This window comes from Ailuropoda melanoleuca, chromosome X (assembly GCF_002007445.2).
Source record: "Ailuropoda melanoleuca isolate Jingjing chromosome X, ASM200744v2, whole genome shotgun sequence".
NCBI classification, from domain to species: domain Eukaryota; kingdom Metazoa; phylum Chordata; class Mammalia; order Carnivora; family Ursidae; genus Ailuropoda; species Ailuropoda melanoleuca.
Genome location: NC_048238.1, coordinates 87592708 through 87605381, shown reverse-complemented (window position 1 = coordinate 87605381; position 12674 = coordinate 87592708). Strand labels below are relative to the sequence as shown.

Here is a 12674-nt window from a genome sequence, read left to right as displayed (position 1 = left end):
GTGGATGCCCTGTCTGAGGTGCTAATTGTCTTCATTTCAAATGCCCTAGGCTTTTCTCCAACCCAGATAGATTAAAAGGATGATGCCGAGGGTGGTCAGTTTTATAGAGTGGATCTGACATTTCAAAATCTTTTTCTCTAACCTTTCAAAACTAACTTTGTTCTTCAACTAGCTCGACTATAGGTGTGAATTCTCCCGTGACAGTGTTATGATTTGGCACCTATGGTGAGTTTACACATTCTCTCAGCTCTTACTAAAATTCACTTCCTTTACAAAAATGAGAAAAAGATGTCTTGAAAAGAGCACCTCATTTTGATAATATCTGGGTTTATTTATGAGGCTAATTTTTCTAATGCCCTTTTGTTTCATAAGCAAGAAGCCAGAGATAAGGTTGTGTGTGCTTAAGGCTATTTTAAGTATGTTTATTCTTTCAGCCAACATCATGGGCATCCACTGTATGACAGACACTGTAGCAGGTATTAGGTTAGAGAGAAGAGCTGTGACTGAGGAGAGGATGGGTTTCTGGGGGGAACAGCAATAGGACATGTATTCTAAACCTGCACAACCTACCCGAGATAGCAAGTTCTTGATCTTTCTGTCTGCTCTGTACAGTTCCTTGTACTTGTCCTAGTTTTACCTCCTTCATGACTTAGAGGACACGTCCTAATTCAAGCTGAAAGTCTTGCCTGCTTATGAGGTTTTGTTCTTGGAATCATAGCTAAGATTTTCTAATCACATATTACATTCTAGTCATTCCTGCCAAGCATTTTGCACATATTATCTCGTTTATTTGTACTGACAACCCTATGAAGCAAATTATTATTATTATTACTTCCATTTTACCAATGGGGAAGCCAAAAGTCAGAGAGTCTAGGTAGCCTGCTCAATGCTGCACAACTGGTCAGTGTTCCGCCTGGGAAATGAATATAGGCTGCTGACTTCAGAGCCTGTGAGTTTCACCAATATCTCCTTCTGCCTCCCAACCTTAATTCTGAGGTCACTGCACTGAATTGGTCGGGCTTCAATCTCCTATCTAGCAACTGTAATTTTGACTTCTAGAATATTCTTCATATACTTCTCAAGTGTCAACTGTTCTCATGCCCTGACTTGTAGCATGTATCTATCTATGTGCTTTATGAGATCAAGTACACTGTTTTAACCCGGGCCTCATGGATTAGCATGTCTTGGAAGGTCTTACAGAGTCAAGGTCTATCCACCCAGGCCTACAGGTCTGGCATCTGGATCATCAGCTTATCCATCTAAAGTAATAGAACCCTGAATCACTATATTGTACACCCGAAACTAATACAGCACTGTATGTTAACTCTACTGATGAAAATAAAAACTTAAACAAAAATAAAAGTGAAGTGACAGAACACTGAGTGGTCTCGGCAATTTCTGTCCTGGGTGGGCCTGCATGCACATACGAGGTCATATTGCCCAACGTTTCTCCTTCTCCTTTTACTCAACCAAATGAAAGCCACTCTTGGACAGTGTTTCCTTATCTTTCCCTGTGAAGATAAAATGAAATAACATACATGATGTGAACCTACGATGAATTCCTCTTGGCACATCCAGATCTTAGCACAGTAGCTGACCTAGTTAGTGCCTTTGTTTCCCCTCTCTTTCCCTCTGCAGAGAGTGTGGCTTCTTATTTACTTCAAGGAGTCTATCATTTCTGATACTGCCTTCTTTCACATTCATTGTTTACCAACGTCTATCCTGTGGTCTGCCTCATTTTGGTTTATCGAAACAAGTTTTCACATCCCACACCTTGGCACCTGACAACATGTCGCCCTTCTGATTTCATCAACCCAGTTGCCTTTGGATCATTACTGAACCTTCTCTCTACCTCCCTTCATCCTGGGTGTGGGCACTCTGGGTATGAGAGCATTGCAAGAAAATATGATTTCATTGTAAAGGAGACTCCAGCTTTCTTTTTAAAAATCTGTTCTCTTTCTTGGAAGTTCAAAAATAGAGAGCTTAAACTAAAAGATTAAAGTCCAAGAGACTGTTATTTTGTCTATACATTTTTTTTGCCTGAACATTATTTTAAGGAACCTCTGATGTTTTGATACAGAGATGGCCCCGCTTTCATCTGTACACCACAAACACCAAAATTTGGCAAAGGAACAGAATGAAATGGACTATATAAACGTTTCCCCGAGCGGTTTTGTAGATTCGAAGGAAATATTATAACCCAGGAAACAAAACAGCTAATGGTGGATTTCTGAATGCATTTTGTAGTTACAGATATGACATTGGCATTGTTTTTCTTTTCCTTCTCAATAATAAACTTTTCATGAAAAAATGCTAGAAACATTGATCAGTGGGGAGTTCAGTAGTACGAGTCTTTTACAAAGCAGGTCATATATGTTCTGAAGTTTCGAAACTGTTTAGACAATATCAGGAATTGTAATGGTAAAGGTAGGGAGTTTTCAATCCTTGCTCAGTCCTTTTCTTTCCTGAAACCAACATGGTCACTGAAATTATCAAAGTAAATATATATCGAGCAAAAAATAAATGAGATTAGATATCCTAAAACTTTTACTTACAGACGAAACCCTCGGAGAGCTCTTTGTCGTCACTTTATAAACCCTGGGTGTAAGGTTAAACACTGTGTACCACAAAAGTAATCGCAGGCTTCCACCTCGGGCGCAATTATTTTTGTAAGGTAGTGTAGAATGAAGAATCAAACCTAAAATAGTAGATATAAACATAAAAGGCAAAAAGCTGGAGAATGTCACGAGTAAAGCTGTAATACTGCATATTATTTCAAGGTGAAACAAAGTTAACTTACTCAGCAACTTTTTCTCTTGACTGGGGGCACAATTTGAAACCATCTGGCTACCGTGGAAGCTTTGCAACCCCAAGTACATACTGGACATGTATTTTCTTTTAAATCCTTTAACACTTACTGGTATTTAACATGTTTTAAAACTACTAGCTTTCTAGAGAAACTGTTCTTCATTTGCATCCCCAAAGTTCATAGAAGTTTAAGAAGGTGGTAATGATGGAACCTAAGGTATTGTCACTAGTACAAAGAGCCTAGTAAAATGGTCCATTTGCCTGTGATTAGGCTGCATGTATAATAATTGTAATAATAATATTCACTGAGTCCCCACAAAAATCCTAAACTTAAATGACAACTGCTTTTAGGTGGAGGTGTTATCAAGTTTGTGTGAGGGAACCTTAAAGATATACATGCTTTCTTAATTTTAAATCAGAAAATAATCACATATTAAATAATGCTGTTTGAGACACAGAATCTTTTGAAAACTGACATCTCCAGGCCAGAAAATATGATTGAATAATTGATGAAAAGGCTGATAATTACTGTTTGGTGTACATTTGTCGGATTTCTTCTAACAAACAGGAAATTATAGAGGGCAATGGTACTGACTTCCGCAGTGCCCAGCACATCCAAAAGCCTCTCTATCTGCGTGCTCTTTGGTTGATCTATAAAGCAATAAAAAGAAGCCAGGGATTCCGACCAGCATTTCTTCCTTCTAAAATTGACACCAGGGAGAGTATGATCCTTTTTTACAATCGCTTTATGCCCCCAGAGAAGTTGGGCTAAATGGGCCAGGATCGGACCTACTGGAGGGATTCTTAGGCTCATCGAATAGAGTGCTTCCAGTGTGAGCCAAATGGGAAGTTGTGCTCGAGGAACTGTACTAGGTCCCTTGGGGTACAGATACTCGGTGTGGCAGCACTTCCTCTTCCTGTTTCATTGTGGCCTAGAACACTTGTCTTAAGTGCCAAAGAACAAGCACCATCAATGAGAAAAATCTGTCCAACCGCAACCTCGTGAGGTCACAGGCCAGGATTGTTTCAGGATCCTTAAGTTGATGTGAGGCTTAGTTCCACGGGATGCACTCGCTCTACCGTGTGCTAGAAGTGAGAAAAACATGGGCGCTACGCACAGAGCCTGCACCACATAATAAGAATCTGCTACTCTTCGGTGTTGAGACTTTACAAAGTATGCGATAAGAAAATTATGTATTTCTTCACCACTCTGTCATAGATTTAGTACCGTGATTTAGAAAACATCAATTCTATTCCCCATTTTGCAAAACAAATCTGAAGATTTTGAAGTCTCCTTTCCCCCCTACTTCCTCGCTGAAAAGTATACATGCATATATATTAGGCTGTTACAGCTGGTACCTTATCCACTTAAAACAAAAACTGAGTAATTCAGACAGACTTTAGATAAGCAGTCAAGATGGGCCCTATCTTAACAGTATTGAACTCGGCTATATATAAACTTTCACAAGGCCAGTCTGCTGAATTGCATACAAATTGCTTCCACTGCCTAAATTACCGCCAGCACCCCTCTTGGTTCTGCAGCCTGGAGATAATAAGTGGCTCTACTCACTGGCAGCCAAGCTGGGCACATGTCACAAAGCTTGAGAAATTCTAAAAGAGCAGCATGACCATGATCACCGGACTGCTACCATGCCTCCAAGTCTCTCCATTACAATCTGTCCCTGGGTTTAGGCATTGATGACCCATGTGACATGCAAATGTATTACTCAGTAAGGGTAAAAGGTTAAGGTACAGTAATATAATGGAAAGAGCATAGGCATTAGAACCTGTACAATTTCATTTTGAAGCCAGGCTTCACCAATTCCCAAATTTGGGTATTGAGTTACCCTATCTGTAAAATGGGGGTAATCATACTCACTTTGAAGAACTACTAATATGGGTACCTAGTCATACCTTACAGTCACCAAAAGGGTAATGTGCTTAGAGCACCTGGCACATAGTAAGCACTCAACGGTAGCTCTTGCCATCATTAACAATCCCTTGTACTCATTACCACAGCACCCAGAGCAGAACCCTGAGGGTAGGGAAAGGAACAACTCACTTGTTGGGGGCTCAGAGAAGTTCAGTAACTTGTCAAAGGTCACACAGCTAGTGAATAGCAGCACAAGTATATGAACTCACGTCTAACTCCAAAGCCCAGGTTCTTGCCTCAGAAACTGCTACTGTTTCTTGTGTGTACCCAGCCCAGTAAAAAAGTAGTGATTTGACAACCTTAATGATTCAGGTTGTTTTGAAAAAAGTCAACCTTAATGATTCAGGTTGTTTTGAAAAAAGTCAACCTGGAAAGACCCTATGCACAGGGTGAGTCTGCTTTCATGCAGACCTAAAGGCATGCCAACAAACAGCAGAGTCCATTCGACACCAGAAATAAAGCAACCATAGTGAGATCTAGTGAACTGCTAGTACACCAGAGTGGATTATGCTAGAAAATTCCCATCTGTGTCCCATCCTCCCAGAATTCCAGGGAGCTATCGGCACACACAGGAGTATCACAAAACCAGCCCCTAACCCAGAAAACCTAACTTGAGGTTGATGTCCCTGATGGTCTTCCTCCCACTGCCCCCCTCCTGTAAGCAAGGCCTCCTGGTTACCAGGACTGAGGAGAGAGGAAGCTGGTGGGGCAGGGTCAGTTCTCTGCCCCATGCCTGTCCCTATACCAAGCAGGCAGCCAGGTTCCCCCACCCTTGGCCTCAGGGAACATTTGTCTTATTCGCACACCGTCTAAACCTGGTTGTTTTCCAGGATCCTGAGCGCCTCGACGGGATTGTGCATAGGAGGGAAGAGACAGTGCCTTGCAAGGCAGAAATACAGAAGGGAAATTCCTGCTCACTGGACCTCTGGGAGACAGGGCGTAAGGGAAATGGCTTCGCAATACACATGGGAAGGCTGGACACCAGGCATTCGGGCTCCCAGCCTAGACGGAAGCCCCCTCCCCACCTCATCTGTCGGGCCTCACGGGCCCAAGAGCAGCGGAGATGCCCACCTTCAAGGGACCATGTGGATTGGGACAGTGAAGGGGAGCAGGGACGTTCACAGTGGATCGAAGGCCCCACAGACGCTGATCCCCCTCCCATTCTTGGGTAACTCGCTGGAAGAGGAGAGGCCCTCAGATAGCGAATGCGATCGAACTTTCCTTCACTTCGGTGGGATGGTGGGAAGGGGTGAGTTTAAACTGCCGCCTTGGAGCACACCCTCCCCGAGACGCAAACCACAGAGAAGACACAGCGGGCCAGTGCACACTCTTTATTATTAGCCTCAGGACACCTCTGACAGGCTGAGCTTGGTGAGCCGGGATTTCACAGGGGAACTCGAGAACACTTCGGTTCATGCTGGAGACCATCTAACTTCCCACCCCTGGGCTCCACCTGCCTCGGGGGAGCAGAGAGCCTGCGGAGAACACACCAAATGGAAGAGAACATTCCCAAAAGTGCTTGTCCCAGTCCAGTTCTTTTTTGATCTTGTTCGAGAAGCACCATCCACAGCACGATGTCTGCCCTTGGAATCATTTTGCTCTTCATCCATCTTGACTGGAAAGGAGCTTGGGATGGTAGTGGCCCAGAGCTGAGGGATCGAGTGTGTAGCCAACACGCCCTCAAGTACTGTCCTTCTTTAAGTCACCTAGCGGTCGTTCAGGCAACCAGAAAGGAAGAAATCAACAGAGTATCAGAAAAGTCCCACCCGCACTTTCTGAGGCCACTTTCCTGATCTCTGCCACTGCTCATTTGTCTCACCTGTGAACAGTGAGATGAGCAATTCAGTGACTCAAGTCCTTTCATGAAAGTCCCTGATGTTACTCCCGGAACTGCAAAAATATCTGGATGTGGAGCGTCTGGATGCGTCAGTGGGTAAAGCACCTGCCTTCGGCTCAGCTCCTGATCCCAGGGTCCTGGGATTGAGCCCCGCATCGGGCTCCCTGCTCAACTGGGTGTCTGCTTCTGCCTCTGCCTCTCTCCCCTGCTTTGTTCTCTTTCTCAAAAATAAATAAATAAAATCTTTAAAAATATATATCTTGATGTCATTTCGATTGGGTTTACCAGAAAACCATGCTGTATGCAAGGCAAAGACATCCTCCTCATATAATTTGTATCCCAAATTAGGCTCTCTCCTGTTATCTAACAAAACTCACCAAATCAATTAATAATGTGTGTACCAGATATTAACATATAAGTCTAGCTCCTAACACATACTAGACAATAACTATTTGTTTAATGAATTAAATGTAATCCATCAAATTTGCTATCATCTATAGAATTTAATACTGCAACACCCCCCAACTCTTCCAAATTAATCCCAACAGAGAAATTATATTCTAACAAAATTGTTTTGCCCTCCTTTCCCCCTTAATGAGTGTCAGAGCATCTTTTGTTCCCTGACTTTCTCTCACTCCTCTTCTCAGCTCCAGTCAATGGGGGTCTCAGTGAAGTGCAGGTCAGCTGGAATCAAGGTGTGATTTCTTTAGACTCTTGGGAGATCTTCTTATGGGACGGGTTCAGCTTCTTCAGCAACAAACAAGTTCTGTGGGGCTCAGACACAAAAACAGGCCCTCACCTATAAAACTTAAAAACAAGAAGCAAACATGAACACTGTAGTTTACAAAGGAACAATAGCATTTTGAAGGAAGAGCAGTGCTCCTAAAATTCAATATAGTTATAATTCAAAAACTACATGGCTATTCCCAGCCAAAGACATGGATGGCATTTTCAGGAAAAGGAGGTTAATAAGAAACCAGAAAGGAGTGTATTTACATATGTAATACCCATAATGATGAAAAGTTGTTAGTTTCGGTAATGGAATAATGGATTGTTTTATTTAATTTTCTCTATTATAATTTTAGTTTTCAAATTTCTGTGAAGCAAGTACGTTACTTTTTTATTAGAAGAGGGTCTGGAAATTGGTTTTTCTTTAGAGTGTTTTCATTCTTACTTACCTTCTTGAAATCAGTGAATTTGTCCTGGGTCCAGGCCTCTACTCTCACCTGCCACACAGACTTTTTTGCATTTATAGCAGGCCTTGCGCCATGAAAAATTCATGGCTTTACACCATGGGCAATCCCAATTCACTGGACTGCATCCTGAGACAGACTTCTGGTGCTGGGAATCCAAAGCTTTTTTCCCTTTTGGTTGCTTGGCCTTCAGCCCCTGAGGCTGCTGTTTCTTTGGATTTTCCCTCATACCTTGGCTCCAGCCATCCCCCACGGGGGTCGCCTGGGGCCTCTGTGGACCTTCTTCTTGGCTGTCACTTCTACTGTCCCCTGGGGGACTGGACCCCTGGGGCCTCTCCAGATCCTCCTCCTGGCTTTGGCTACTGTTGTCTCCCAGAGGGGCCATACTTTGGCCTTGGGGGGTTTTTGGACCTTCCTCCTGGCTCTGGCTCCCACTGGCCCCCAGGGGTACCACTTCCTGGGGCCCCTCTGGATCATCTTTCTGGCTGTGGTTCCCACTGGCCCCCAGGGACACCATCTCCTGAGGCCCCTCTGGATCTTCTTCCTGGCTGTTGCTTCTGCTGGCACCAAGGGGGACCATCACTTGGGGTCTTTTTGGACTTTCTTCCTGGCTGTGGCTCTCACTGGCTCCCAGGGGTAGCATCTCCTGGCGAGTGTCTGGATCCTCTTCCTGGCTGGCAACAAGGGTAACTATCTCCTGGGATCTCTCTGAATCTTCCTGGCTGAGGCTACAGCTATCCCCAAGGGGGACCAACCCCTGGGGACTGTCTAGACCTTCCTGACTCTGGCCCCAGCCATCCCCAGAAGAGATCATCCCCTGGGCCTTCTCTGGACCTTCTTTTTGGCTCTGGCTCCAGCCATCCCCAGAGGGGACCATCTCCTGGGCCTTCTCTGGACCCTCTTTCTGGGCTCTGGCTCTGGCCATCCCCAGAGGGGACCATCTCCTGGGCCTTCTCTGGACCCTCTTTCTGGCTCTGGCTCTGGCCATCCCCAGAGGGAACCATCTCCTGGGCCTTCTCTGGACCTTCTTTTTGGCTCTGGCTCCAGCCATCCCCAGAGGGGACCATCTCCTGGGCCTTCTCTGGACCCTCTTTCTGGCTCTGGCTCTGGCCATCCCCAGAGGGGACCATCTCCTGGGCCTTCTCTGGACCCTCTTTCTGGCTCTGGCTCTGGCCATCCTCAGAGGGAACCATCTCCTGGGCCTTCTCTGGACCCTCTTTTTGGCTCTGGCTCTGGCCATCCCCAGAGGGAACCATCTCCTGGGCCTTCTCTGGACCTTCTTTTTGGCTCTGGCTCCAGCCATCCCCAGAGGGGACCATCTCCTGGGCCTTCTCTGGACCCTCTTTCTGGCTCTGGCTCTGGCCATCCCCAGAGGGGACCATCTCCTGGGCCTTCTCTGGACCCTCTTTCTGGCTCTGGCTCTGGCTATCCCCAGAGGGGACCACCTCCTGGGCCTTCTCTGGACCCTCTTTCTGGCTCTGGCTCTGGCTATCCCCAGAGGGGGCCACCTCCTGGGCCTTCTCTGGACCTTCTTTCTGGCTCTGGCTCTGGCTCTGGCTCTCCCCAGAGGGGACCACCTCCTGGGCCTTCTCTGGACCTTCTTTCTGGCTCTGGCTCCAGCTGTCCCCAAGGGATATCGTCCCCTGCGGTGTCCCTTGATCTGCTCCCTGGTTATGGGTCAAGCTATCCCCAAGGGGAACCGTCCCCTGGGCCCTCTCTGGACCTTCTTTCTGGCTTTGGCTCCAGCTATCCGTAATGGGGACCATCCCCTGAGGCCTCTCTAAACCTTCCTGGCTAAGGTTTCTGGTGTTCCCCAGGGGGACTGTACTCTGGAGGCTCTCAGGACCTCCCTCCTGGCTGTAGCCACTTTGGTCCCACGGGGGGGCCACCTCCTCCTGGAAGCCCACTGCAGCACATGCACCGGGGGGGTAGATCCCCACAGGAGGCATCTGAAGTGGGACTACTGCAGCTTCTGCATCCATGACTGCTGGTGGTGGCAGAGGTGGCAAGAAAGGGATTCCCACTGGGAGCGGCGCGTGGAATGGAAGTGGGTATGGCACCGGCATTGGCAGAGGGGGTTGTATGGCCTGAGCCCAGGGACCTGGGGGTCCTGGCACGTAAAGAACAGCTGCCGGGGGTGGCACCTGGGCTTCAAAATACAGCCTACTAGGAAACCCCATGGCAACCACATCTCTCTGCTGCTCAGCACTCAGGGGCCATGCTATAGTCCCAAACTGCTCGGCTCGAGGCCCAGGCGGTATTTCAGGGGCCAGCGGGATGACCTGGGCTGACCTTTCCATGTGGTGCAGCCGCCCACGAAGCACATCACGCTCGATCAGCGCCTGGTGCAGGGCGGCCCGTGTGAAGCGCAACTGCGAGGCCGCTTCCTCTCGATCCTCACGCAGCCGCTGTAGCTCTGAGGCCAGAGCCCAGGCAGCTGTCTCGCGTTCCTCTACCCATTCCCGCAGCCTCCGGATCCGGCGCGCCTGCTGCTCCCGCTGCCTTGCAGCCACACGCACACCCAAAGCCAGCGCGCTCCAGGCACAGGCCCTTTTGATGGTGCACGGCACCTGCGGGTCGACCACAACGGTCCGAAGCCGGTCCTCTATCTCATTCCAGGGCCGTGAGCGGAAGGCCACATAGAAATCTGGGCCGCCGCCGTTCACGAGGACTTCGTTGTTGATGAAACTGATCACCTCAGCGTGGCGGAACCCGCTGGCGTGGTCCCCAGGTTCAAGCGCCATGGCTGCTGCGGCCTAGTTAACCAACTGTCTCACAGGCGGTACCACCCCCGCTGCCGCCAGTAAAGGTCCACCCCTCACTTCCCCGCTCAGTCCTACAAAGTCACTTTCCAGTCCTGCCCTCCTTCTCAGCCTCTTTCTTCTCTACCTCACTTTCCTCAGAAAGAGTAAAGCAGATTCCCTCACCACACCAACCGCTACCAGGCGACGGTGTTACACGTCACAGAAACGACTTCTGAGTCACCGCGCAAGGCCTGCTGGGATCCACCTCCCTCCACAGAGCGCCCCCTACAGGGCGAATAGGCCGGACGGCTGTACCGGGTACTGCAGTGACCCTATGGAAGAATTCGTTTCTAAGCAGCCCAGGATAATCAATACCCAGCATCGTGGGATGAATTCCTAGTTGGGTGGTGGAGTTGCGGAAGTGGGTGCAGTTCTAGTCGTGTCTCAGTTCTGTCTCACATAACTCTTAGGTACAACTTCAATCCTTCAATACAGCCACACTGCCTATACACTTCCCTTGTCGTCCTGAACAAATTAACTTGGAGTCCCTGTCATCAAGAAAATCCAGTGATTGAGCCATGAATGCCCTGAACTCTCCTTATAAATTCACTCTCATGTTTACTTGATCAACTATTCTCAGAGGGTGTCTCTGTTCTTCTTTTAGAGTAAATGTTCCTCTCATAATCTGGGTTTTCCCTAGAAGAAATGCTGAATAAGTGCTTTAAGCTTCACTAAATAATAACTGCAATCAACACGAAGAAATAAAGCACACGCTAAAGGTAACTACATAGATGAATACAAAAAATAGTATTCATGTGGGGCGCCTGGGTGGCTCAGTCCTTAAGCGTCTGCCTTTGGATCAGGGCGTGATCCCAGCCAGGGTCCTGAGATCGAGCCCTGCATCGGGCTCCCTGCTCGGCTGGGAGCCTGCTTCTTCCTCTCCCACTCCCCCTGCTTGTGTTCCCTCTCTCGCTGACTGTCTCTCCCTCTGTCAAATAAATAAATAAAATCTTTAAAAAAAACCAAACATGTTAATTGTAATCCCCAGAACAAACACTAAGAAAATAACTAAAAATATGCTGAGAAGGAAATAAAAATTGCTACAAAAAAAGGAATCAAAACTGGGGTGGAGGGAGATATAAGACATTTTTTTCTTTAAGATTTATTTATTTATTTGAGAGAGAGTGAGTGGGGGGGGCAGCAGGAGAGGGAGAGAGAGAATCTCAAGCAGACTCCCTACTGAGCACCGAGTCTGCCACGAGCTCAATCTCCTGAACCTGAGGTCATGACCTGAGCTGAAATCAAGAGTCAGACACTTAACTAGTTGAGTGAGTCACCCAGGTACACCTGATATGACACTTTAGAAAACATGGCAAAATGCCAGAAGTCCTTCCTTATCAGTAATCACATTAAGTGTAAAAAGACTACAATTAACAGGCAGAAATGGACAGAATAGATAATTTTTTTAAAAACATGATCCAAATATATGTTGTCCCTAAGAGATTCATTTTAGATTCAAAGATGCACACTGGTTGCAAGTAAAAAGATGGAAAAGGCTATTCCACGCCAATAGTAACCGAGAGCTAGAGTTGCTCTCCAAATATCAGACAAAGATTTAAGACCAAAATTGTTAAAATATAAAAAAGGAGATATCATATAATGTTTAAAAAAGTTCAATCCCCCAGATGGCATTTTTCTCAGGAAAACAAAAGTAACTCAATAAGTGAAAGTCAATCAACATACTACACCACATTACTAGAATGAAGGAAAAAACCCATGTGGTCATCTAATAGATACAAAAAAAAATTTTTTTTTAAATGCAACACACTTTCATGAGAAAAATATCTCAAAAAGCAAAATAGAAAGGAACTTCCTCAATCTAAAAACAGGCATTTATGAACACCCAACAGCTAACGTTATACTCAAGGGTGAAAGCCTCAAAGTCCCCCGCTAAGGTCAAGAGCAGACAAGAACGCTACTTTCACCGTTGCTGTTCAACACCGTCCTGGAACTTCCAGCCAGAGCAATTAGTCAGGAAAAGGAATAAAAGACATCCAAATTGGAAAGGAATAAAACTCTCTTTCTCTTTATAGAGAACATGATCCTATATATAAAAATTCCCAAAGATTCCACAAGAAGGTTACTAAAACTAATAAACT

The 12674-nt window shown here is 46.3% G+C and overlaps 1 protein-coding gene across 1 annotated transcript; it reads right to left on the bottom strand.

Annotated features, from left to right (window-relative positions):
* Positions 1 to 6063: 6063 nt before the first annotated feature.
* On the bottom strand, positions 6064 to 11405 carry LOC105238911 (putative testis-expressed protein 13C). Its single transcript, XM_034649048.1, has 3 exons — positions 8773 to 11405; positions 6561 to 8657; positions 6064 to 6447 (listed from the first exon to the last, which is right to left on the bottom strand). The coding sequence occupies exons 1-2, from the start codon at positions 10513 to 10515 to the stop codon at positions 7767 to 7769; spliced, it is 2634 nt and encodes an 877-aa protein (XP_034504939.1). The 5' UTR covers positions 10516 to 11405; the 3' UTR covers positions 6064 to 6447; positions 6561 to 7766.
* Between the last annotated feature and the right edge of the window lie 1269 nt (positions 11406 to 12674).

Bases quoted from the DNA above. Each gene is read 5' to 3' on its own strand.
- LOC105238911 (XM_034649048.1), bottom strand. From the start codon at position 10,515: ATGGCGCTTGAACCTGGGGACCACGCCAGCGGGTTCCGCCACGCTGAG. The intron at 8,658-8,772 runs GTTCCCTCTGGG...GGTCCAGAGAAG, and splicing joins CAGAGAAGGCCCAGGAGATG to GCCCAGGAGATGGTCCCCTC.